The 27,078-nt window shown below is 39.0% G+C and overlaps 1 protein-coding gene across 1 annotated transcript in view; it reads left to right on the forward strand.

Annotated features, from left to right (window-relative positions):
• gnao1a (guanine nucleotide binding protein (G protein), alpha activating activity polypeptide O, a) overlaps positions 1-26,551 on the forward strand; it is a 236,160-nt gene extending 209,609 nt beyond the window's left edge. The window contains exons 6-8 of the mRNA XM_062035823.1: positions 2,209-2,338; positions 22,410-22,563; positions 25,713-26,551. Coding sequence (XP_061891807.1) covers positions 2,209-2,338; positions 22,410-22,563; positions 25,713-25,900 — 472 coding nt within the window. The 3' untranslated portion in view covers positions 25,901-26,551. The remainder of the gene's footprint in view (positions 1-2,208; positions 2,339-22,409; positions 22,564-25,712) is intronic.
• Positions 26,552-27,078: the final 527 nt, after the last annotated feature.

Genomic DNA, 27,078 nt, shown 5'->3' on the forward strand with positions numbered 1-27,078 from the left:
TCCATCGCTGTGTCTGTTCCACTTCCGGTTCACTGACATAAGAAAAAAACCTTTTGCGAGATCTCGCAAAAAGTATCGCGAGATCTCGCACAACATCCATGTCCCTTTAGTGGCTCCGTAAGTTGTCAATTAATTTCATCATTGTTTTCGTTAACGTGCATTTGTTGTGATGCGTTATCGTCATACTTTAGTCATTGAAAAATAGGTCGGTGATGGTAAATAAGACGAAACTAAATAATATTAACACAGGTGCGCTGACATAGCTTTTGCACGGATGCTTGAATAGAGCGCACATAAGAGCGGTGGTGTGTGTTTGTGCTGCGGTCTGTGTGGCGGCAAACAGCGAATATCTTTTTCCTAAATTATTTTCAATAATACATACATGTTAAAAGTGCTACTTTAATGTTGTTGAATTGGATTCATTAGAAAAAAGCATGACGGTTGTAGTAAGCAGAGAAAATGTTTCAAAGATTTTCCCTAAAATGTGCATTGAGGCTATGGAGAATGTTAGATCTGATTACTCAATTAATCGTGAAGGATGAGGGTTTTTGGATGCCGTTTCATCGAACAATCAAATATAGTTTTCCAAGGCCTAGCAGATTTTATAGTGGCAATTTTACGTGGTGGTATGATGTCCGGAGAAAACATTTGATGGCAGATTATGTTGGTAAGTAGGCTAGTGTTTATTTCTTCTTTGTCTTTTAATAACTATGGCCTTTCCTTTTTCCTTCCCCCAAACCCTAACCAAGTCCTTACTTGGACTAAGGTTGTTTAGATGGTTTAGGTAGTTAGTTCTATGTTAGTTCTACGCAACCCGTACAGGCCGAAAATCTTATTCTGAAATTCTGGGCAGATGTTTTGAGGGGACGGTCCAGTCTGTGAAAAGGGGAACCCTGAGCGGCATGAGAACACCCATATTCGGCTGCAGTTGGTAATCGATAGATTACTCAATTACTAAATAAGCAATAGCTGCAGCCTAACATTGAAGCAAAACATTAATTACTCACCATTAAAGCAATTGTAGACGCTGAATTGTAGATACCGCCAAACATTTGGCTTACGATAGGATAGCAACAGCAAAAACTTAACTTTTATATTTTATATATGCAAATTGCTTGACAACATTAATAAACAAAGATCGCTCAGTCCATTACCATCTATCAAATACCTTACTTACCCATGCATTAACGAGTCCAATATTGTCTTTCATGGATTAACGCCAAATTGGTGGACACATCCAGATGTAAATAAAAAAAATAATGAGCCTCCTACTCATTGCCAGTGTAGTAAAAGTGTGAACTTTAAAAGTCCACTTTAGTGTTGTTGGATCTTTTCAATCTTGTGAAAAGTCTTTCTTCTTAAACAACTCCATCACATTTTCTGATGATACCTGGCTTGTATATTCACCTGTAAACCTTATAAATAGACCCTGACATCTAAGCAGCTGTTGCTAAATGAACAGGGAGCTATTGAATGTTTGTCCCACAAGCAAAAACTGGAAGTGCCTTTAGGTCACATGACTGCAACCCAGCTATTTGACCCCATAAAACGATTAAGAATTTTCAAGAACCATCATAAAATATTGTACTGACTAGCACATATCTGTCGGTTTATTTGCCGGGGCACATGCAGGGCTTAGCAAATAAGTACCAATGTAATAGTGGTCATCTGACCAGACCAGCCTTGAGTTCAAATGAGCAACCACAAATCCTCAGCAAAGGAGAGTTGGGTGCAGCAGTGCAATACTTCAATGTGCATATCCCATTTAATATACCTTAGAAAAGCACCTCAATCATACACCATTAAACTCCGCAGTACTTAAAAAAGCTGACGGAAGTTGTTTACTTCTTGTCGTACTATCTAGACAACCTGCATGTTCATGTAAAACTAACAGTAAGCGGAACAAATAGTTCTGCATCAAACCACAGTGCATTATTGAGAAAAAACAAAAAATGAAATGACGCACAAATAGAAACTGCTCATGTGAGACACTTCCACAATTACTTCCCTAAGTGTAATACCATCAATAAAAATGTGCAAATACTCTCAAATAAAGTTTGAAAAAGACACTGGGTAAATGGATTAATAAAACACCAACATCCTTTTTTGATTAAGTAACAACTGGTAGTTATATTCAAGCTAAATAACCTGTATATATATATCTGCAATGCATCATGTTAAAGCTGCATTTTACTCTCCGTCTATCAGGCTGTTTGATGTCGGAGGTCAGAGGTCAGAGAGGAAGAAGTGGATCCACTGTTTTGAGGACGTCACTGCCATCATTTTCTGTGTCGCACTCAGCGGATATGACCAGGTGTTGCATGAGGATGAGACAACGGTAAGGACACATGCTGACTTGCATCAGTATAATACAGGAAATAGCTTGCCACCTGGCTTTGAGTACAGTATCTCAAAAGGGTCAACAAATGTATTTGCTTCAACTATTAGAATTTGCATTAAGCGTTCAACTTAGACATGATGCCTCTATTTCATGACAAATGACCACAAAATAGGAAAAAGACAATGATTTTTAATGTTGCCAGTCATATAAACAAAACACAAATAGACCATCTCTCTTTCTTTTTCTCAAAGTACTAATAGAGACAAATGTTGGAGACGCCTGGTACAAAAATAAAATTTTACATCTGGTTCGCACAATGCTCTCTGTTTCCTGCCTTGAGAAGAAAAATAAAACTAAGCAGGATTTACTTTCACGGAGGTAATATTTTACAAATATGTTATTTATTGAAGGCAACAATATTAAATGCCAACGCAGCTGGACAGAAAAGTTTTTTATAACATTTTGAATTACATATTTTTTTTAAGTTTAAGTTTAAAATAATGAAAATGATTGCAGGTGTTGATTGCTGTGGTAATGAACTGCACTATCGCATCAGTGAGGGGTAGAATATTGCTTAGATACTTAATGTTGTTACCGGTAAGTGTCAGTGCAGTGTTTCCCACAGAACGGCAATCAATCTGTCGTGGGATGGGCCGCCAGATGATATTATCTGATTTGCTTGGAATTTTAACGGATGCTTTGTGCATATCTGTCAGCATTTGCATGTCAAAATAAGAGATCTTGTCCTGGAAAGTAAGCGAAAATGCTTTAAAAAAGTTTTTAAAATAGGAGTATCTGCATAAACATGGAGGATTCTTAATATCACATCTATTTGTAGTGGTCCAAATGTTATAGCCGCCACAGATATTAAAGTTAAAGTGAAAGTACCACTGATAGTCACACACACACTAGGTGTGGTGAAATTACCTTCTGCATTTGACCCATCCCCTTGTTCCACCCCGGGATGTGAGGGGAGCAGTGAGCAGCAGCGGTGGCCGCGCTCGGGAATCATTTTGGTGATTTGGAGATATGGGAAACAATGCAGTGCTGCGGTGTTCTGTATTATTATTTTTTTTATATTAAAAACAGACATTCACATACTGGAAAGATAGATATTAGCATACTCACCTATTGTCAAAATATATGCTCTGGTTGCACAGCGGATGCCATGTGACCTAAAACAAACAAGCTCATTTGAATATGCTGTCTGCTGGTTGATATGTATAAGCCTGACGTGTATCCTCTGGGAAATAATGCTTAGTAGTTGCTCTATTTACACAGATGTCTTCCTGCCTCTTTCTGACTTGGGCTCACCACACAGTATCCTCTGGTGTGAGCCTGTCATGGGTTTGATAAAGACAGAAGATATCAGTATGAGGGACAAGCGGTAGAAAATGGATGGATAAACAACTGCAATATTTTTAGCACAGCGGTGATCATGTTTGATAACGGACATTGTTTTAGCAATCTGCCTCAGTATTAGCAAATGCTGCATGGATCTTGACTTGTGAATTCAAACGTTTTTCAGTTCTCATAAAACTCACCTAAGCAGATCTGTCTTCAAGGCTAAACCTAATCGGCGTGTATTTTCCCATGAGACTGATGTGTGTTCCTGTCTGCTTCAATGAGACAGTGCTGGTCAAATGCTATATATCGCTCACTCATTTAGCATGTACAACCACCTAATGCATTCCTGTAGTAAACGGGACATAGAGTGGCACCTCAACTAAAGAGTGCCCCAACCTAAGAGTGTTTTGAAGTAAGAGCTGTCTCTAGACTAATTGTTATTATTTAAGTTGCAGACAAACATTTTTGTTACGCGCATCCCCGCAATTAGTTGATGTACCAAATGTCACAGTAAAACCCGTGACATCCCACCAAAGTGGATAATATTCATTAATTTTAAAAAAAATAATAATTTAAAACATGACAGTGTAATCAACTTGTTGGAGCAATTTGAGTGTATCCCTGCCAGTCTACACCATACTGAAACACAATTGAGTCTAACGCAGGGGTCTCAGACACGCGGCCCGCGGGCCAATTGCGGCCCGCGAGACGTTATTTTGCGGCCTGCACCTTAATAGGAAAATGTAATGTTAGTTAGCCCGCAAGTTTTATATGAATGGCGCTTGACAGCGTCATACTTGCCAACCCTCCCGATTTTTCCGGGAGACTTCCAAATTTCAGGGCAACCATTCTCTCGAATGTCTGCCGATTTTCACCCAAACAACAATATTAAGGGCGTGCCGTGATGGCACTGCCTTTAGCGCCCTCTACAACCTGTACAATCAGCGTGCCAGCTCAGTCACATGTTGTATGCAGCTTCTTTACACACAAGTAAGTGACTGCAAGACATACTTGATTAACAGCCACACAGGTCACACTGAGGGTGGCCGTATAAACAAGTTTAACACTTTTACAAATATGCGCCACACTGTGAACCCACACCAAACAAGAATGACAAACACATTTCGTGAGAACATCCGTACCGTAACACAACATAAACACAACAGAACAAATACCCAGAATCCCATGCAGCCCTAACTCTTCCGGGCTACAATATACACCCCCCCCCCCCTCCCCCCACTCCCTTCGACGCGACGACAGGTTGTAGAGGACGCTAAAGGCAGTGCTATCACGGCACGCCCTTAATATTGTTGCCCGGTTGAAAATCGGGAGAAATTCGGGAGAATGGGTGCCCCGGGAGATTGTCGGGAGGAGCACTGAAATTCGGGAGTCTCCCGGAAAAATCGGGAGGGTTGGCAAGTATGTTGCTAGGGCGGGATAGCCATTCAAAGAAGGTGGATTCATTAAAAAGTGCATGTTAGATTTTTTTAAGAAATCTTTTCTTGCGGCCCAGCCTCACCCAGTTTCTGCATCCAGTGGCCCCCAGGTAAATTGAGTTTGAGACCCCTGGTCTAACGCCACCCAAGGAAGTTAAAATATATAACTAACGGCCAGTGGTGGGCCGTTAGGGCCAGCAAGGCTTTCTCTGCTGGCCTAACAAAAATCCATCCATCCATCCATCCATTCTACCACTTGTCCCTTACGGGGTTGCAAGGGGGGGGCTGAAGCCTATCCCAGCTGCACACGGGGTGAATGCGGGCTACACCCTGGACAAGTCCCCACCTCATCGCAGGGCCAACACAGATAGACAACTTCCACACTAGGGCCAATTTAGTGTTGCCAATCAACCTATACCCAGGTGCATGTCTTTGGAGAAAGATCCCGAGCCCAAGATCAAACGCAGGACCTTCGTATTGTGAGGCACACGTACTAATCCCTGTGCCACCGTGCTACAAAACTCATGATCACAAAACTCATGATCACAAAATAATAAAAGTTCATCTTATTTTTAATTTACTTTCCCAAAATATATAAAAGTATTAATCATATTCTCTTCATGTCATATTAGGCTCCAATGTTGCTAGAGCTTTTATCCAACCAGAATTCAGCTTGCGCTGTGTGAAATCTGCCGAGGCCTTCTGAATCCGCAATGCGGCAGACTGTGCAGTATAGGCTAACGGGGCACATAAAGTTGATAGACAGTTGCGATAGCCAATCGGGGAGGGGCAAGCACCAACCCTAATTGATTCCAATTTTGTTTAATGAAAGATGTTGATTTAAGTGTTTTCAATCAATCAATCAAAGTTCATTTATATAGTGTCATTGGAGCTGACGTGTACAATGATGTCCGAGTAGCTAGTGGTACGATTAACCTGTTGTACGTGTTTAGGCCTGTTGCAAGTCAGCTTTCTAAGATTAGCTTCAATTGCGGGTGCTCGGGTACCCGGAATACAACGTTTTGTGGTTGGTTTGCTGAGCTGTATGTTCCTGGTGATGGAGTGCCCTATAACTAAAGTGTGGTGGCCGGTAGCGTAAGACTAGCTAATGGGCTAGATCTGTTATGCGTCTTAACAGGCTCACCGTAGCTTAGGGCAGCTGCAAACTGGGCGAGTTAGCTAAATACGACTAACGCTAGCAAGCGTGTCCACGGTATCTAATATTATGAAGTTACTCTGCTCTAACTGGCGGACACGTCCCTCTAGCAGGGACAACCTCTCCATGAGAAGAGTGCAAGAAGAAGACAAAGCCATACTCAGTTTTTTACCTTTACCGAGTCTAGTATTTGCTGTCTTCGGAGCATGGGGCTTCCGGTCGGGGCTAGCTGAAAGTGAAGCGGTGAAACAAAAAGAGCAAGTGCTTTGTAAATTCGAAAAAGACTACAGAATGTGTTGGAGGCTATAAAACATTTAGAAGCACAAAAAATAAAAAGATAGCACTTAGCTTTGACGTTGAAGTGCACAGACGAACGAACGGCAGTGGACAAGTCGGCAGCAAGCCTTTCATGAGCTCCATTATAGAACCAGTTAAGCTCGGAAATTGAGGCGCTACTGTATTATTATTTTCATACCATCGTTCTTGTGGTACTCATTGGGCTATCTGGGACTTTGGGTACTAAATTTTAGGGATGTTAATCATACAACAACTCACAATTCAATTTGATTCTGATTCAACACAATTCTCGATTCAAACCGATTTTTGCAATATATTATATTAGGTATATAAATAATAATAATAAACCCTTTTTAAAACAAGTTACATGTTAAAAATGCTCCTTTTGGCCGCTGACAGTGAGTAATCGCAGAGATGGCCTAAAAATCGTCTTTTTAAAATCTTAATTCTTGAAAATTTTGAATTGACTTTGAAGCGTAATAATAAGGAATGACGATTCAAAGAGTGTGACAATATATATTGATATGGCAAACTGTCGTGATGTACTCTATCGTGTAGGGCTGCAACTAACGATTAATTTGATAATCGATTAATCTGTCGATTATTACTTCGATTGATCGATTAATAATTGGATAAAAGAGACAAACTACATTTCTATCCTTTCCAGTATTTTATTGAAAGAAAACAGCATACTGGCACCATACTTATTTTGATTATGGTTTCTCAGCTGTTTGTACATGTTGCAGTTTATAAATAAAGGTTTATAAAAAATAATAATAATAATAAATAAAAAAATTTAAAAAAAAATTTAAAAATTGCCTCAGCACATGCGCATAGCATATATCCAACGAATCGATGACTAAATTAATCGGCAACTATTTTTATAATCGATTTTAATCGATTAGTTATTGCAGCCCTACTATCATGATATCCTCTTGCCAGGGTTTTGGGGGTTTTTGTCTGTTAATTAATTTTATCATTTCTCCTTAGTTAATCAAGTCACTGTGTTGGGAGACGAGATCCAAAATAATTCCTTAGCTAGTTAGACTGACCATACATCCTCTTTTGCGGGGCTGTCCGGGCGTAGTTTCTTAAATGCCTCAAATGTCCGGCATTTTGAGTTAGGGTTGCATGTATTTTCAATGTACGTTCAGGGTTAAGAAGGGGTTGAAAACAAAACAAATTGTGAAGGTGTGCGCACGCAGCAGCATTCGTGAGGGAGGGGCAGAGACAGCGAGAGCGAGAGAGCGAGGGATTTTTTTTGATTGATTGAAACTTTTATTAGTAGATTGCACAGTACAGTACATATTCCGTACAATTGACCACTAAATGGTAACACCCCAATACGTTTTTCAACTTGTTTAAGTCGGGGTCCACGTTAGGGAGTGGAGAGACAGACAAGACACCCGGTTAGCTTGGTTTTTTTTTTATTGTATCGATTATCGCTTTCCGCCAGTGTTTTGTTTTGTTTATATTTGCCGTTTCAAATTTCCGTCCCCGTTTTTTGCGTTTTTATTTTGATTCGCCAAAAGTTTTATCAATGACAACTACTGCCTCAGTTTGCACTCGGACAAGTTTACCGCGAGGGGCTGTCAAAATAAAAACATTTTGAAAGGAGGGATAGATCTGAAGTTGATGTAGACTCCAGAGATTTAAGCGTTAAATATAAAATGTATGCATGCCCTGGCACACCATTATCATCATTTCATGACTGAAGCAAAACACTTTTATACTGAAATAAATACACCTACAACTTATTAAATAAAAACATGGAAAAAACTACCAGCTGGGGTAAAGTTCAGATCCATGAAGGAAAAAAGAAAGTGAATGAATGTTTATAACTGAATACATTTACATATGTATACAAATTTGTTTTCTTGTTTTATTATTTTTTTTAATGAATTAAGTAACGTTTATGACAACCTTTTTCCAAAACACATTATAGAATGTGAGATATAACAGGATAATGCATACGTTTATAATTTTTTTTCAAGACGCTTACAAAAAAGTGGGACCCCAAAAATGTACTGTGGGACCCATTTTTATGACTTGATGGGGTCCCTGGGACCCCATTTTGAAAATTTCTAGCGCCAACACTGCTGTCAACAGAGGAGAAAAATGTTTTATTTAAATAAATATATTCCATCCATTTTCTACCGCTTGTCCTTTTCAGGGTTGTGGGGGGTGCTGGAGCCTAATGTCATTATTTTATTTTATTTTATTTTTAAAGCAAGTTCGAGTATCATTGGAAAATGTTCACCTCGTCCCGGCCTTGGCGTGCTGCCCGCCTTGGCACGCATATATGTCCCCTTTTTGGGATTTCAGAATATGGTCAGCCTACCTTAGCTTACTAGTGTGCTTTCCTGAGGTAGTAAAACCTTAACAGGACTCTGATGTAAAGAGGAACATAAGTAGTTTTATTTAATATTTTCCTGTTGGGAGTATTCTAATGTACGTACATGTTTCCACTTGGTGAAGAAACCACTGTGGCTCAATTTTTCATTTGCTCTCATCTTTGTCAATGTGCCCAGGAGACACATTCTCTTAAAGAGATAATACTGTGCATGTGTCCTAACAGTCATTGCTTTTAGCAAAACCATTTACCTGTCTAAATTTCTAGATCTTTATGAGGGACATAAGATGTTGTGTTTTCTGAGTAAGTGTGAAATAGTGTCACTGTCAGATAATAAAAAAATTCAAATCATGTTGATATTGTAACTATGCTACACTAAAACATTGTTTTGGTCTTTTGCTGTTTGTACTCTCGTTGAATTATAATGCAAAATATAAGTTATAATTTTCTTCTTTGTTTGTTTCATCGCTGTCACAGCATCGCCATATCTAAATATTATTCTCGTATATTTATATGTATTGTATCATTTCAGGAGGTAGTACTCTGAGATCCGCAGCCAGACTAATTGTTTAGGCTTTCCTTTCCTCCCTGGTTCTTTTATTCTAAAAACTGTCTGAATAAAACGTGGAGACTACGATTGAAGTTTAACAATTCATCCTGTGAATGGAGTAGGTACAAACATCAGAAATACCAGGTCTGGCGCATGCTCTCTCAATGGTCCCATTGTTCACATGCTTTTTTCATGCATTCTGCTACCCCTCCAAAGCAGAGTTTATATGGCTTCAGTTCAACAAAACCAAAAGTTAAGATTAGTGTGGGTCTTCAGTGTGTGTGTGTTTTTGACACTCACACATCTGCTTTCGTTCCATCTTGTACCTGGCACCTATTCTCATCATCAAAACTTGATGATCATTGTGTTTCGTTCCACGAGCAGAACGGAGTGCGCAAATACTGACTCCTTAAGCATTCCATTCTGCTAAAGTGGAGAATATTAGTTAAGTAACTAATTACCAGGAAAAGTAACTGTTGCCTATTTTTTTTCTTTTTTTTTTCAAAATGTTAAATTAATTAATTAAAAGGCTCCAAAAAAATGAATATGTAAAATGAATGAAATGGACTCAAGAAATACTTGGAGAGACGTGATATACTTTATGTTATACACACAGTTTTCACTTTCACCACAATGATGTCATGTTTGTACAGTGACTTACAGTACAGTACTTTGTAAAGATGCTATGCTTTTTTTAAGTAAACTATTATTTTCTAAAGTAAGATAATTATGACAATATTAAATGTTGCTTACTTATGGAGCGATATATACTTTACTTACAAATTTTGCATTTAATTATACCTTAAAACATGACATACTGTACATTATTGTGTCTCGTGGTGCCTGGGTTGATTTCATCAAGATACTTCACTTCTCCACATTGCTTACATTTTCTTTCTGCTTATATTTTTACCTGATGCTACTAGGAAAAGTGTTTGCTTTCCAGGTAGAGGTATTTATTCCAAGTATAAACTTATTGAATGATCTATGATTACTGTTTTCAGACAGCATGTAAATGAAATGTAAATGTTTTGTAACAAAAGGAACCACAAAACAGAACTCCATTTTAACTATTCACGCAACATGGAACAACAGTGTGTTTGCATGCGTGCGTGCATGCATGCACACGTGTGTGTGTGTGTGTGTGTGTGTGCACGTGCGTGCGTACGTGTGTGCAGTTTACTGTATTTTGGTGATGTTTGGAAATATGAGGAATATGAACATGACCACAATTTAATTCAACCAATGCCAAGATGACAGGCAACCTTGATTAGCTTGTTGGTTTGCAATGGAAGGATAGGGGAATTTTCCTTTTTATTTTGAAAATGCTTCTGCTTTCGCACCTTGACAATCAGCAGCTTCGACATGACAGCCGCTTTGGGAGGAAAACTGTTGGCAGTGTGTGTATACATTGTATATTTGTGTGTGTGTGTGTGTGTGTCTGCGTGGGTGGGTGTGTGTGGACGTGTGAGTATGTGTGTGTGTGTGTGCATATGAATGGTGGAAACAGGTGTTCCCATGACAAGGGGGAAGTGTGTGCATTTTCACTTCCTGCTCCAAACTCCGCTTTGCAGCACCTTTGGTACCTTTTTCTGTGCCTGTTACTCTCGCCATCAATTGATCTCTCTAAGCAATCAGGAGTCAGATCTTCTACAAAGGCTCCACCAGGGTACAAACCCTTTTGACAAGCTTATGAACTCACCATGATTTAAAAGAAGCATTGACTTCTGTGCAGCGCCATTGCAGTAGCATGTAGCTACTTCATTATTTAACAAACCACTGGGAGTTGTCATTGATCTAATGTTGTCGTTAAAAAATGGCCACAGGGTTCCTTCAAGTGATCACCCTTTAATTACAGGCATGTGAAATGTCTGCAACAACGTGAAAATTCACGTTTTTTAACATTCTTTTTCGCGTTAAATATCACTTCCGCCATTTTTTATGAATTATTGTAGCGTGTAGGGGCGCGAGTCAAAGGAGGAATGTCAAAAAAAGGAGCTAACTGTTTTAATAACATTCAGACTTTGTTTTCTTATCAGCAATCGAGCACTGTGGCTTGTCAGCGCAACAACATGCAACACTGGAAATGTGTCCCGTGAAAACCCATCTGACCGGAACTCTCTAACAATAACAAGTTCCGTGGGTGAATTGTGTGAACCCACTACAATATAAAAAAAAATAGGATCCAAACAAAATTTGTTGAACGCTCGCCTCAGTCGTAGGCATTCGCTGTTCCTCTTGCCTAAACTCTGCATTGAATTTCAGGACAGGGAAACAATCAGGGGCGCTGAAACAATTTTGCTAGTTTGCATAGTTAGCATCACCGAGCTAGCTAACTTTCGCATTAGAAATGCTGCCAAAAATGTATGCCGAAGTGAGGAAGATCATAGCCGCACAATTAAGTCAAGTCACTTACTTGGCCCTGACCAGAACCGTACATATGTGACAGTCCATTACATCGTCGACTGGGAATTAAAAAGTGCCTGCGTGCAAATGTATTTTTTATCTGAGTTTGATACATTTTGTATTATTTGCACAGCTATGTCGTTTATTTTACGTAGAAAGAATATTTTTCTATTTTATTTATGTTATGTAATTCTGTACTACTTAAACAGTTTCTTTTCTGTGCTGTTAACACCCATCTTGACTAACTGGCTTAATAAATGTGCCACTGACTGTTGTTTACAGTACAGTTGTCATTCACTTCAATTTCACTGAATTTCGCTCAAAAATTAATATATCTATATGTATACTTTCACCGGAAAATATATCGAGATATATATCGAATATCAAGTTTAAGTAAAAAAATATCGAGATATACTTTTTTTGTCCATATCGCCCAGCCCTATTTCTGAAGCAGTTGTAGTACTAGAGCATTTATTAGTAGCCAGAGAGAAGGTATATTTTTGACGTGACGGATTTAAACAGAGGTCACGACACCGGAAGTATATTACCTGAGGGGGTGTGGCTTCAGGATAGAGTTGCCAAATAGTTATTTGCATGAATGTTATACAATTTTACATTACATTTTCAATGATAATATTGTTAGTAAATTATCTATTAAAAACAAAAAAAAATATGTGGTACATTAATGTGACATGAAAGTGTCAAAAAGAAAACCAAAAGGGGTTGGTAAATAAAAATAAATCTAAAGGTAAAATATCATGTAGAAATCCACCCAATTACAGGAAATGTAGTCTTGATTTTAAAACATTTATTTCAGGGCTTCCTCTTTTTGTCGTCAGTTTTTCTCAAAGGATGCTTACATGCCTGCAATTAGACTGCAGTTGCCCACAGCTAAACGACTAACCCTGCATGGCTTTGGTTAACACTTGTTAGGTCATTTAAATGCTTCTCTTTATTATTTGATTGATTTGTATTTACCGTATTTTTGGACCATATGGTGCATCGGATTATAAGGCGCACTGCCGATGAGTGGGTCTATTCAGGTCTATATTCATACAAAAGGCACACAAGATTATAAGGCACATTAAAGGGGTTACATTATGATTTTTTTTCTACATTCAAAACACTTCCTTGTGGTCTACATAACACGTAATGGTTCTTTGGGCGAAATTGACTATGATTATTGATTATGTTTTCCAAACCAGAGGTGAGTGTTTGTCGAGTGCACGGTAAACTTGATTCCCCCTTTTCCTCTCAGTGACTCATCTCAGTCACATTGTAGCAATTTCCGCGACTTTACGCTTTTAGATTCTGTTTTTAGAGAAAATGTATTACATCCGCGATTCCGATGTCACCTAAATCTATAATTCTGTTTACTTCTTTTAAATGTAAGTGGGGTGTTAAGAGTTCCACCGTCTCTTTGTTATGCTTTGCAGTGGCACCTGCTTGAATATGACAGCATGCGAGTGTCATAATTACGACGGTCAGATGGATAAAAGTAGTATCATTAGTAGGACCGACCCAATTAGAAACCTAAAAATACTAGTACTCGATATACATCCCTACTCCTCAAAGGTGCCATCTTGGGGTCCTTATACACACACACCATGATAATACCCATATGTTGAAGCACAGCACGTCTGACTACGGTAGCCCCAATTTTTCCTCGTACCATCAAGTGGTGCGGCTGCGTAGCTTACCAAAGTCGTACTAAAACATTTTAACAGATTTTTGAGTGCCATGTGTAATGTTCTACATTCGCAACGAAACATCAACGTTTTGGTGTTGCTTGCTAACCTGTACTGTACTTGCTAGCGTCATTCTGCAAACAGGCGACAACCTGCAGTCCACACGTATCTCTTATGTGTGACTGCCATCTGCGGGTCACACATATCATTACACCTTGTACCAAATGTCATTGCTTCAAGTTCAGGAAAGCACGACCAGAAATAATACGTACATCAGGCGCACCAGGTCGATTTTTGAGAAAATGAAAGGATTTTAAGTGTACGAAAAATACTGTTTACTGCTAAATCTGACTTTTACGCTGAATTAAGCGTAAAAAAAATATTTGAACAGTGCTCTGCATGCCTCATCTGCAGAACCGCACGCAGGAGTCTCTGAAGACGTTTGATTCCATCTGTAACAACAAGGGGTTTACGAAGACCTCCATCATCCTCTTCCTAAACAAAAAGGACCTTTTCAAACACAGGATCGGAAAGTCGCCTCTGTCCAGCTGCTCCCCTGAATGCATGAACCAACATGTCAGAAGAAAAGCCCCCTGCAATGTTTAAGTGGATACAACATGAGATTGTAACACAAGCTCGTGTGAAGAGAGTGGGTAAGAAAACAGAACGTGAGAAAGCCAGAGAGCTTGTGTGCAAATATGACAACATCAGAAGCAAACAGATAAAGCAAGACTGTGGGAAAAGCCGATCAAAAACAGTATGGCTGTGAGAAAGCAATAATTAAAATTCCATTCCGTGTACTCCTCCTTTCTTCATCCTTTGGCTTGGAAGGACTTAGCAATGCGCGATGTAATGGAGCTACAGCTGAAGCATAGTGCTGTTTTTGACTGACAGCCAAACATGCTAGTGAAAGATGACTTTTCTCACCCCCATCTGACAGCAAGTGAGAAGATCCACTGCTTGCCAAATGAAGTCACGTCCGAGTGCGGAGCATGCATGTGAATTATGGATGATACCTTGCAGCCCTCAAAGGCTGCGGCAACAAAAACGACACTACGTGCAACAAAACAGTCTTTGACCACTCCCCCATACAGTATATGTCAGCACTTGTAAGGCATTGCCTACATTACATCTTAGTACAAGAGGATGTTTACTCCCATGTGATCTGTGCAACAGACAGCAGCAATATTCAACTTGTCTTTATTGCCGCCACTGATGTCATCATTACCGAGATGAGAAAAGGGCCTGCAGCTTGTGCCCCCAAAAAAGCTGATTTTAGATAGATAGATAGTATTTTATTGATTCCGTCAGGAGAGTTCCCTCAGGAAAATAAAAATTCCAGCAGCAGTGTACAGAATTGAGATCGAATATAAAAAGTAAAAAGAAAATAATGGGGGTATAAATGGAAATCCATCCATCCATTTTCTACCGCTTGTCCCTTTTGGGATCGCGGGGGGTGCTGGAGCCTATCTCAGCTGCATTCGGGCGGAAGGCGGTGTACACCCTGGAAATAAAATTCAAAAATATTACAATAAGAATAAAAATAAAAAGCAACAATAAGAATATAAAAAGTGAAATTAGGCAGTAGTGACCATGTTATGAAAAAGTATTGCAATGTTATTGTTTTGCATCCCCTGTCATCCTAGTACCTCCCCTCCAGAGAGGAGTTGTACAGTCTGATGGCGTGTGGGACAAGGGAGTTTTTTAGTCTATTAGTCCTGCACTTGGGATGAAGCAGTCTAGCACTGAACAGGCTCCTCTGGCTACTGATAACGATATGCAGAGGGTGACTGGCATCATCCAGGATGCTCAGTAGTTTTTCCACAGTCCCCTTCTCTGCCACCGTCACCAGTGAGTCCTGTTGTATTCCGACCGTAGAGCCAGACCGCCTGATCAGTTTCTCCAGTCTGGAGCTGTCCTTCTTAGATGTAGTGCCCCCCCCCCCCCCCCCAGCACAGAGTACAGAACCTTGGCAACCACAGACTGGTAGTACAACAACAAGAGTTTCTTACAGATGTTGAAGGAGCGCAGCCTCCTCCGGAAGTACAGCCTGCTCCGTCTTTTCCTGTACAAGTGGTCTGTACTAACAGTCCAGTCCAGCTTGTTGTCCACCAACACTCCGAGTCCTCTAGAATACAACTATATCATCACAGAAAACTTTTAATATTTACTTTTGCTCAGCCATGACACTTAAAGTTGCTGTATACCACGAATAGGCTGCCATCTATTTGTAAATGGTAAATGGGTTATACTTGTATAGTGCTTTTCCACCTTCAAGGTACTCAAAGTGCTTTGACACTATTTCCACATTCACCCATTCACATACACACATTCACACACTGATGGCGGGAGCTTTCATGCAAGACTCTAACCACGACCCATCAAGAGCAAGTGTGAAGTGTCTTGCTCGACGAGGACACAACAAACATGGCGAAGTTGGTAGAAGGTGGGGATTGAACCAGGAACCCTCAGGTTGCTGGCACAGCCACTCTCCCAACCACGCCACGCCGTCCCCATTTGTCCTTTCTTCTTCCTGGTCGGACCATGTAAGTTAGAACCCACTTAAAACACACACACACACCGACTCACACACAACAAAAAGACAATGTTATGTCACAAAAGCAGTGTTTGGAGTTCGCTCACCTATTCAACATCAATATGGTAACCAAAACAATTGCTTAAAAACTTTTTGTTCTCGAAGATCTCTTTTGTGTACGTGCACAGGCTCGTCGTAACCGGGTAGGCAAACTAGGCAATTGCTTTGGGCCCCCCTGTATTTAAAATTTAATAGCAACAAGTTGTGATTCTATTACCAGAAAATACAATGACAATATCAGAATTATGTCAAAGACACCAGCCACGTGTACATGGGCAAAATTTATTTAATCTGATCATCATTCGGGTTAGAATGTTCCTGTGTACATGGACCCTGAAAAACATGATCTGATTATGGCATGCATTTTCATGCATCACACCTTCGATCGGAATACTTTACTTTGACATGCGCAGCACCATACCATAAACGGAAAGTTGTGTTATTGTTTGTGCTATGGCGCCATCTTTTGGACAAGTTTGCTCACTGCATGCGCTGATAAAGCAGTGACTTTTGCTGTAAACAAACTTGGATTTGTGCATTTCTGCTTGTCCGACGCTGTCATGGTAATTATTCCTTCTGTTCACTACTTTTGTTTTTGCTAATCTTGTTTTTAGAGCAACAAACTCAACAGCATATAACACTACTCCTGTACATGCTGAATGGGGGGATACAGTAGCAAGACAATCGCTTAATTCCAAGACTATTTAATTTAATCCTCGCTCCACGACCAAAGTATATCTGACATCAAAAACATGCGCAGTGAGGATAATTGTAACCCAAATTTCGGAAGATGAGTTTTCATGTGCTGCAATCCAAAATGACTATCAGCATAAACCACCTGTTTTGATCCGAATTCAATTTTGATCCAAGCGTGTGTGATTGGGTCAGAATATTCCGAATGGCGTGTTTACATGAAGCATTTTTAATCCAGTTAGGTTTTTAATCCGATTAAATGTGTCCATGTGCACATAGCTAGTGTGGGAATCCCCCTTAAGGAGCCCCCTCCCTGCAGCCAAAGGGCTCATATGCCACTGACAAAGAGGAATAAATTAATAACAATGACACTATAGCACTGTAGTTGATTACACTGTTGGAATCCCCCTCAAGGGGGCCCAAGCAGCCAAAATATGAACCAAATTTACCCTTCAGGAAGCCAGAAGTGGAAGAAGAAGAAGAAAGAGAAGAAACAGCAAAAGACCGAGAAGACTGCTACTTTGTGGCTCTATGGCCACTTTGACACTGAAACTATTGCAAGCACGCCAACCAAGCTTAATGTTCATGTAAATATCCACCATGCAGGCCAAAACAGATTAATTAGCTTTATTAGCCCCATAGTCATTGTACAAAACATAGGAATAAGTTAATACTTATTTTAAAGCAGTTAAAAATAAATGAATAAATATAAACTACCTAGGTGCTTTGGTCAAATGTATATGCCCCACCTGAAAAGCTTCAAAAATTGGTCTCCTCAGTTCCCAAACGTTACTAAGTGTTGTTAAAAGGAAAGGCCATGTAACACAGTGGTAAAAATGCCCATGTGCCAACTTTTTTGCAATGTTTTGCTGCCATTAAATTCTAAGTTAATGATTTTTTGCAACAAAAAAAAAAGTTTCTCAGTTTGAACATTAAAGGCCTACTGAAATGAAATGTTCTTATTTAAACGGGGATAGCAGATCCATTCTATGTGTCATACTTGATCATTTTGCGATATTGCTTTATTTTTCCTGAAAGGATTTAGTAGAGAACATCGACAATAAAGTTCGCAACTTTTGGTCGCTGATAAAAAAAGCCTTGCCTGTACCGGAAGTAGCGTGTTGTCACAGGTTGTGGAGCGCCTCACATCTGCACATTGTTTACAATCATGGCCAACAGCAGCGAGAGCGATTCGGACCGAGAAAGCGACGATGACCCCATTAATTTGAGCGAGGATGAAAGATTTGTGGATGAGGAAAGTGAGAGTGAAGGATTAGAGGGCAGTGGAAGCGATTCAGATAGGGAAGATGCTGTGAGAGGCGGGTGGGACCTGATATTCAGCTGGGAATGACTAAAACAGTAAATAAACACAAGACATATATATACTCTATTAGCCACAACACAACCAGGCTTATATTTAATATGCCACAAATTAATCCGCATAACAAACACCTCCATATAACCCACCAATACAACTCAAACACCTGCACAACACACTCAATCCCACAGCCCAAAGTACCGTTCACCTCTGTAAAGTTCATACAGCACATATATTTCCCCAAAGTTACGTACGTGACATGCACATAGCGACACGCACGTACGGGCAAGCGATCAAATGTTTGGAAGCCAAAGCTGTAGTCACGGTAGCGCATCTGCTATCCAACTCAAAGTCCTCCTGGTTGTGTTGCTGCAACCAGCCGCTAATACACCGATCCCACCTACAGCTTTCTTCTTTGCTGTGTTCATTGTTCATTAAACAAATTGCAAAAGATTCACCAACACAGATGTCCAGAATACTGTGGAATTTTGCGATGAAAACAGACGACTTAAAAGCTGGCCACAATGGTGTCCCAATATGTCCGCACAATCCGTGACGTCACGCGCAAACGTCATCATACCGAGACGTTTTCAGCAGAATATTTTGCGGGAAATTTAAAATGGCACTTTACTAATCTAACCCGGCCGTATTGGCATGTGTTGCAATGTTAAGATTTCATCATTGATATATAAACTATCAGACTGCATGGTCGGTAGTAGTGGGTTTCAGTAGGCCTTTAAATATCGTGTCTTTGCAGTCTATTCAATTGAATATAAGTTGAAAAGGATTTGCAAATCATTGTATTCTGTTTTGATTTACCATTTACACAACGTGCCAACTTCACTGGTTTTGGGTTTTGTAGGTGGCTGCTTCATGATTACTTGGGTATTTGGCTTTTGATAATCGAGTAATCCTTTGCATGTCAATACTTTCCAAATAAGTAATCAGCAGTACAGTGCAGTAACCAATAATGTTTTCTAACGTGGAGGAAAATGTGAAATAACATTTCACATCATCTCTCTCTGTGATTTTGAAACATCATCTTCCTGCACAGGCCTACGTAAAAGCAGTTAAAACTAAGCATCAGAGGTAGTGTGCTGACGCAAACATAAAGCTTCAGGGGAACAATTGGCTTTATACGGCCCGTGCGTGCTGCTTCTACTGTGTGCTGCTGCATACAGTAGTGCATTATTCTTATTGTCCACAGCTGCACACTCATAAGACTGACTTCAGCTGTGAAAAATGGTTGTGTTGCGAAGTTTCAATATTGTCCAGAGACTCCAATGTTCATCTTTAGGTTGCTTTGGCCTTTGGTTACAGTTTTATTTTTTGTCCTTTAGAGTTCTGGTACTGCTTCTCAATTCCAGTTGTACTGTGATGTGTTCAATTACAGTAATGAGACCAGTTTTGGATTTGCAAATGAAGATGCACATTACACCTGGATTATATGTTGTCATCATCGTTAGCACTAAGAGTGTCGCATTGCAACCAGATTGTCTTGTGGACCTCCAGGCCTGATTTTTGAAGAACCAGGCAGCTTTTCTCTTCAGCTACCATATATGGAGCATCCTAATTAGAGACAGGGAGCTGCCTTAGGCAGTTATCAGCCTGCTTGTGCATTTTGTGTGGTTCCCTTTTGTGTCCCTTGTGTGTTGATAGAGTGTATAGTTGTGAAAATGTCTGCTGATTCAATAGTGTGTGTGTGTGTGTGTGTGTGTGTGTGTGTGTGTGTGTGTGTGTGTGTGTGTGTGTGTGTGTGTGTGTGTGTGTGTGTGTGTGTGTGTGTGTGTGTGTGTGTGTGTGTGTGTGTGTGTGTGTGTGTGTGCGTGTGTTTAGCCCATAGGTGCAATGGTGGGGATAGTGTCAGTGGATTAATTACCCAGAAGGCACCTGTCTACCCCATCCACACACACATACACACACAGGCTTTTTCATCATTAATAAGTGTACCCTAGACAGATAATATTCAAGTTTTAACACCATGAACGGACAATTGATTTGCTTTAATGAAATGTGTCTTAAACAATTTGCTTTTTTAAACAGTTCATCACAAAAAGGACATAAACACACTTTTAATGAGAATAATTTAAAAAAATTGCCTGCTGTGTGTTGGGTGTCTTGCCAAATTTTGTATTTTGTAGAAATACAGAATTTGTATTTCTGCTTTAGGAGCACTTGCATTCAGAGGAGGAGCTTCACTTCCATGATACCAGTTTCACGCATTAATAACATGAAATATGAATTGTGATAATAATGCTTTAATTGTCAAAGATGTTTGGTTATATACATCCATCCATTTTCTACCGTTTGTCCCTTTTGGGGAGGTGGGGGGGCCGCAGCCTATCCCAGCTGTAATTTGTGATATTTTGACCTTAATAAATGCTTCTGATATTCTGTACATTACATGTTTTGCAAGTTAATGATCTAAATATTTCTGCATGACAATGTTTTAACCTTCTGTAATAATTATTCAAATGTAATATTCAGCCTGCTAATCATTCTGTAATGGAGGACTCGACCAGAACATTTTACAATATTTCAGTCAGCCAGAAAACCCCTGTGCGTATAGCTTATGTAGTCACAACATCGGTTTTGGGAACACTGTTCCGATGATCAAAGTACGTCTTTTTCTGGCCAATTTTTCAGTGCATCATTAGTCAATGGTGTGCAAATAATAGCTATATATAACCATTCATACTGTAACTACCTGCTGGTGTTAATGTGTATGTCTCCTTTCAACTTCCTGCCGACCGTCTTTCATTTCTGTTTAGCTTTTATGTCATCTTACTTACTAAAACAGTCACAGTAACAATCTAAATGTTATTTAATCACTGCACCTTAACCGCAATCTGAACACAGAAGTAAAGCACCACCGACTTCTGAACATATATTGCTGTAAAAATTGGCTGTACAGTATGTGTGCTTGGGTCCCTTTTTTCAGGAACACACAATAATGTCTGATTGAATGCTAAAAGTGTTATGACAGACCACCTCAAAAAACGGAATGGAATGTTAAATGTTTTACTGAATGAGACACCCAGAATGTACATTAAAAAAAAGAATGTGGAATTTCCAATATTAACTATGAACAATAAAACACTGAATATAAAGAACATATGAACGCCGCTCCTCTTTTACTTCTCAGACTGCCTCCTCGATCAGCATTTTTACAATCAAGCAAAACGCAACAAACACTGCAAAATATGACTGCAAAGGGTAAAAGAAAAAACCTACAATATGAAAAAATATCACTTTTCTGCAGAACTTTGTTGAAAAAATCTGCTTCTGCGTCTGTCCCTGACACCCACGTTTCAGGTCTGCCTGGAGCTGCTGTGACGTAGATTACCATAATAACCTATATATCCCTCAAAAACACAGATTCCAACCATTGAAATACTTTCTAAAGTTCAAGACTTACGATAATTTGAAAGCGGCACTAAACATCATAATGGCAGCTACATTTTTGATGTTAAAGGTCTAAAATGTTTTATTTGGAAACATCCGGCAGGCCTGATTGAAAATCTTAACGGGCCGTATTTTCTTCAGGTCTGATCTAGGTGATGATACAAAACAATTACAATTGACGTAATGAGTGCATAGTCTTTTGATTGAGCAAACCTTTCTGTTACTACACGTACAGCAACAGTACAGCAACCATATGTACCTACTGCTATTTACTGACACATGCTATTCATCATTGCAGTGTATTGAAACTTAAACGGTATTAAAATGACAAAAAGCACCACACAAATAACTATCTGTATAAATATTATTTCTGTCTGTAAGATGTTTCTGTCTCTGTGTGATTATGGTTGAATTTGCATTTGTATTCAGAAGGGGAAACGTACAATCCAGTTGTTCTATTAATGTTGTTATTTTGTCTACTGTTCGTTACAACTTTTTTTCTGTTATATTTAACATGCTTTATTGAAAATGTTACAATTTCCTCTGCTAAATTAACATTGCCAGTGTTGTTTTGGAAGTGTTTGAAGATGTACAGTAGCACACAGACACTGTCCCCAAATGTGATTGTAGTCATATTATTAATATATACAATCAGTTCATTAATGTATTATATGTTTACAATATAATTACTTACTTAAAATTATGATCAATAACTAGCATTATTGATTGTGTTTCATAATTCAGTTGTTTTTATTGTAAATTGCTGTGTTTTTTTATTTGTCTTTTCGATTGGAAAATGAGCATTCTCTTTCCTTTCCCACAGAATCGCATGCATGAGTCGCTGATGTTGTTCGATTCAATTTGCAACAACAAGTTCTTTATCGACACCTCCATCATCCTCTTCCTCAACAAGAAGGATCTGTTCGCAGAGAAGATCAAGAAGTCAGCACTTAGCATCTGTTTCCCCGAGTACACAGGTAAGTTAGTGTAACGATGGAAGAACAACAAGGAGGATCTCAATGCACTGCCACCTTTAAATGGATGCCACGTTGTGTTGGGCAGAAAGTTATCGTTTTGTGTCTTTTATCACGTCAGAACAATTATTCTAGAAAAAAAAACTTTGGTATGGATCCCCCTGGGTCTGAAATAAAATTACTATTATTTGACAAGGGCTAACTATTGACAACTGGATGATGTGCTGTCAAAGTAGCTTTCACTTTGTTTGGCATTCCAGCCCTGTTGTGGTACAAAACTACCACAAGAAAGAAGAACAAGTTATCTAAAACAATATATATATATATATATATATATATATATATATATATATATATATATATATATATATATATATATATATATATATATATATATATATATATATATATATATCGGCAATATAAACAAGTATCAAATAATGATAGTTGCATAATACTTACACATACAAAGTCTCCAAGGCACAAGCGTATTGGAAAGTGTCCAGTAACAAACGTGTTCGCATCATTTAACTTACTGTGTCATGAGCGTGACTTAATGTATTATTGTGACCACTAGGTGTCGCCAAAAATAAAAAAATTAATAAAAAAATCACTGAACGCCAACTTAAAAACAGCATAGGTCTGTCATGAGGTTAGTGTTTTTCATACCTACCACTTTTTCTGAGTAATTTCAACTGATCAAGCCTTTTCTAACATTCTGAACTACAAAATAATAAAAGTATGTACCGTATTTTTCGGAGTATAAGTCGCTCCGGAGTATAAGTCGCACCGGCCGAAAATGCATAATAAAGAAGGAAAAAAACATATATAAGTCGCCCTGGAGTGTAAGTCACATTTTTGGGGGAAATGTATTTGATAAAACCCAACACCAAGAATAGACTTTTGAAAGGCAATTTAAAATAAATAAAGAATAGTGAACATCAGGCTGAATAAGTGTACGTTGTATGACGCATAAATAACCAACTGAGAACGTGCCTGGTATGTTAACGTAACATATTATGGTAAGAGTCATTCAAATAACTATAACATATAGAACATGCTGTACGTTTACCAAACAATTTGTCACTCCTATCGCTAAATCCCATGAAATCTTATACGTCTCGTCTCTTACGTGAATGAGCTAAATGATATTATTTGATATTTTACGGTAATGTGTTAATAATTTCACACATAAGTCGCTCCTGATATAAGTCACACCCCCGGCCAAAGTATGAAAAAAAACTGCGACTTATAGTCCGAAAAATACGGTACTATGATTTGTGATGATATTGTGTCGGATTAGTAATGGAATCTGTCAATGCTTAGGCTCCAATATCAGTGTCATACTGAAAGTGGAAAAGTTGTATTGGGACACCCCTAATTTATTTTGAATACCCTTTTCTGGCACAGGCACATGTGGGTTTAGAATTTGCAACTCTCCATGCTGTAGTAGTGATATACGCGTGTTATTAGCTAGCTATTGTTGGTTTGTTTCAAACTACTACCTTTTTAAGGTCTCAATTTGTACATATTACTGTATTCTACGGGCTAAAGAGGGCACCGGTATTTAAGCCGCACCCACCAAATTTAGAAGATATAAATATTTTTACATTTATTAGCCGCACCGGACTATAATATATATAGGGACGGCGTGGCGAAGTTGGTAGAGTGGCCGTGTCAGCAATCGGAGTGTTGCTGGTTACTGGGGTTCAATCCCCACCTTCTACCATCCTAGTCACGTCCGTTGTGTCCTTGGGTAAGACACTTCACCCTTGCTCCTGATGGCTGCTGGTTAGCGCCTTGCATGGCAGCTCCCACCATCAGTGTGTGAATGTGTGTGTGAATGGGTGAATGTGGAAATACTGTCAAAGCGCTTTGAGTACCTTGAAGGTAGAAAAGCGCTATACAAGTATAACCCATTTATTATTATTCATTTATTTATAAGTTGCACATAAATACCAGTACGAAATATTTTGTCAAAGTGTATTTACATATCTTGTTTCAAATTGGTGCATGTCACATGGCAGTGAAACGGCTGATCAAACAAAATCATCAACTTAAAGGGTCATTGTCATGGACCCACGAGCTGCAGAAGCTAGCTCTACAATCAGCTAAACAGACTCAATAACTCCACAGTGACATTTTGGTGAATTTACAAAACTGAAACAATACAAAAAGAATGCCATTGTAAGTTAATAATACTAATACAGACACTTGTAAATGTGTTAGCATAATATCTAAAGCTGTCGACGCTAGCTTGATTACATTACGATAGCACGTACAAATATGCGTGAAAACACTCCTACAGACATCACACATGGGACGGTTTATTCATCCATCCATCCATTTTCTACCGCGTGTCCCTTACGGGGTCGGTTTTCTGAGTTTGAATTGTTTTAGTTATACTGTAAAACTTACAAACCTTGTTTGGAGTAATGAATGAAGAATTGTTTATTGTTTATTGAATGGATCCCCATTAGCTGACGCCAAGGCGACTGCTAGTCTTCCTGGGGTCCATATAGGAGCATACAAAATAAGAATACAAATAATACATGCAATACCAAACATCATACATAGGAAAAATACAACATCAGATAAAAAAAGCTAGTTAAACCCAGTATTAAAAATTCACGTCATGTGGGCAGCTGCAATAGGTGTATCTTCAAAGCTGTCTTGAATGACAATTTACTTTGTGAGAGAGTAATGTGAGATGGCAACCGATTGGATTCCTTTCGCGCAGAAACACTTTGGACGAATGTACTTCCGGCACGAAACAGGAAGTACATTGTCATCCTGCAGCACCTGCAGTGAGCAAACTCGACAAACAATAACACACCTTTTCAGTGTCTCTGTCAGTGTAACATGAGAACTATTTGTTGGATGAGGTGGCGATTGGATAGCCTCCAGCCCCAAGAGAGACAAACAGTAGAAAATAGATGGATGGACAAAACATTAGGGTCGTTAACAAAAAAATAAATAAATTAGTCGCCTCGTTTTATAGGCCGCAGAGTTCAAAGCGTGGGAAAAAAGTAGCGGATTATAGTATGGAACATAAGGTATGTTTTACATTTTGAGAAAGGCTCTCATTTTTTTTATTTTCAACAACTCCTGTGTCATCTGTGTGACTTCTTGTCTCTCTGGCCTCCCTGCAGGACCAAACACATACGAGGACGCGGCAGCTTACATCCAAGCACAGTTCGAGAGCAAGAACCGCTCCCCAAATAAGGAAATCTACTGTCACTTGACCTGCGCCACAGATACAGGGAACATCCAGGTGGTGTTTGACGCCGTGACCGACATCATCATCGCCAACAACCTCAGAGGATGTGGCTTGTACTGAGCTCGCCATGTAACAACTCGCCTCTCATCCCGTCCTTTCTCCTTCCTTTCCTGCTCCTTTCCTCCTCTCCTCCTCCTATTCTTCTTCTTCCTCCTCATTCCTCTTCCTCTGACACTGCTGTGGAAATAATGACGGTGACAATGCTGATTATTTAGAAAAGAAAGAATAATGCAACTCGGTACTTATTAATATTGAGGATAATTTAGAAAATACTAGGACTACATATATAAATATATATATATATATAAACATATATATATGTATATATATATATATAAAATGTTTTAAGTTCTTGTCTCTTCCTCGGTCTTCTTCCCGGATGTTCTTTGGCCTGCTGCCAAACAAACAAACGTGTTTCCAAGGCAACACAAAACTCTGCCGCCCTGAAACCATGTCGAACAAACATGATCAAGTCTAATCTCCTTTTTTCTTTTCCAGTGTTGTCTTTTGTTGCTAACGAAACATCTTTTTTTTTTAATTATTATTACCTTGAATATGGATTGTGTTTTATATGTCTATATTTATTACATCAGCCTGTACACATTTTTATTCATATTTTGTCTCACCTGACACCTTTGTTGTGTATTATTTGTTTCTTGCAATAGTAGTGTTTTATGTAGTAACAATTTTGAATAAATATGTGAAAATGTCTATAGTTTAAAAAATAAAAAAAAGATTAAAAAAAAAAAAAAAACAGACAGGTCGACCAATCAAAACCTTGAAAAAACACCCGAGACCTGCTGAACCAGATTAACATGAATCTTTTGTTTACATTAGCAGAGACACTTTGACAATTTTACATTTTCAGTTCGCTGTTCCACAAAGAGTCCCAACATGGACAGGAAGTGTTTTCCAAACCTGGCTTTAGGAAGTAGAGTATCAGTGCCAGGTGACACATGCAGGTACTGTACTGTAGATAGCAACGCCTGTATGTGCAAGTCAGAACTACCTTTCTCACTAGTATAACCTCTACTAATATTCTTGGTGTAAGGAAGCTCGGTCCTGGTTAATTAATGTGTTCGTTTATTTATTGATGTTCACCTACATCCATTTCTCTTTAGTGAAACGTATTTGCCGCCATGCCTTTATGGCCCTCACCTCCGTCCATGCATGGCATACTGCTCAGAGGGGAAGTCCGAAGATATCATGTAGGGTTTTTTTCAAAAGCCTTTTCTCCC

This window comes from Entelurus aequoreus, linkage group LG24 (genome assembly GCF_033978785.1).
Source record: "Entelurus aequoreus isolate RoL-2023_Sb linkage group LG24, RoL_Eaeq_v1.1, whole genome shotgun sequence".
NCBI lineage: Eukaryota > Metazoa > Chordata > Actinopteri > Syngnathiformes > Syngnathidae > Entelurus > Entelurus aequoreus.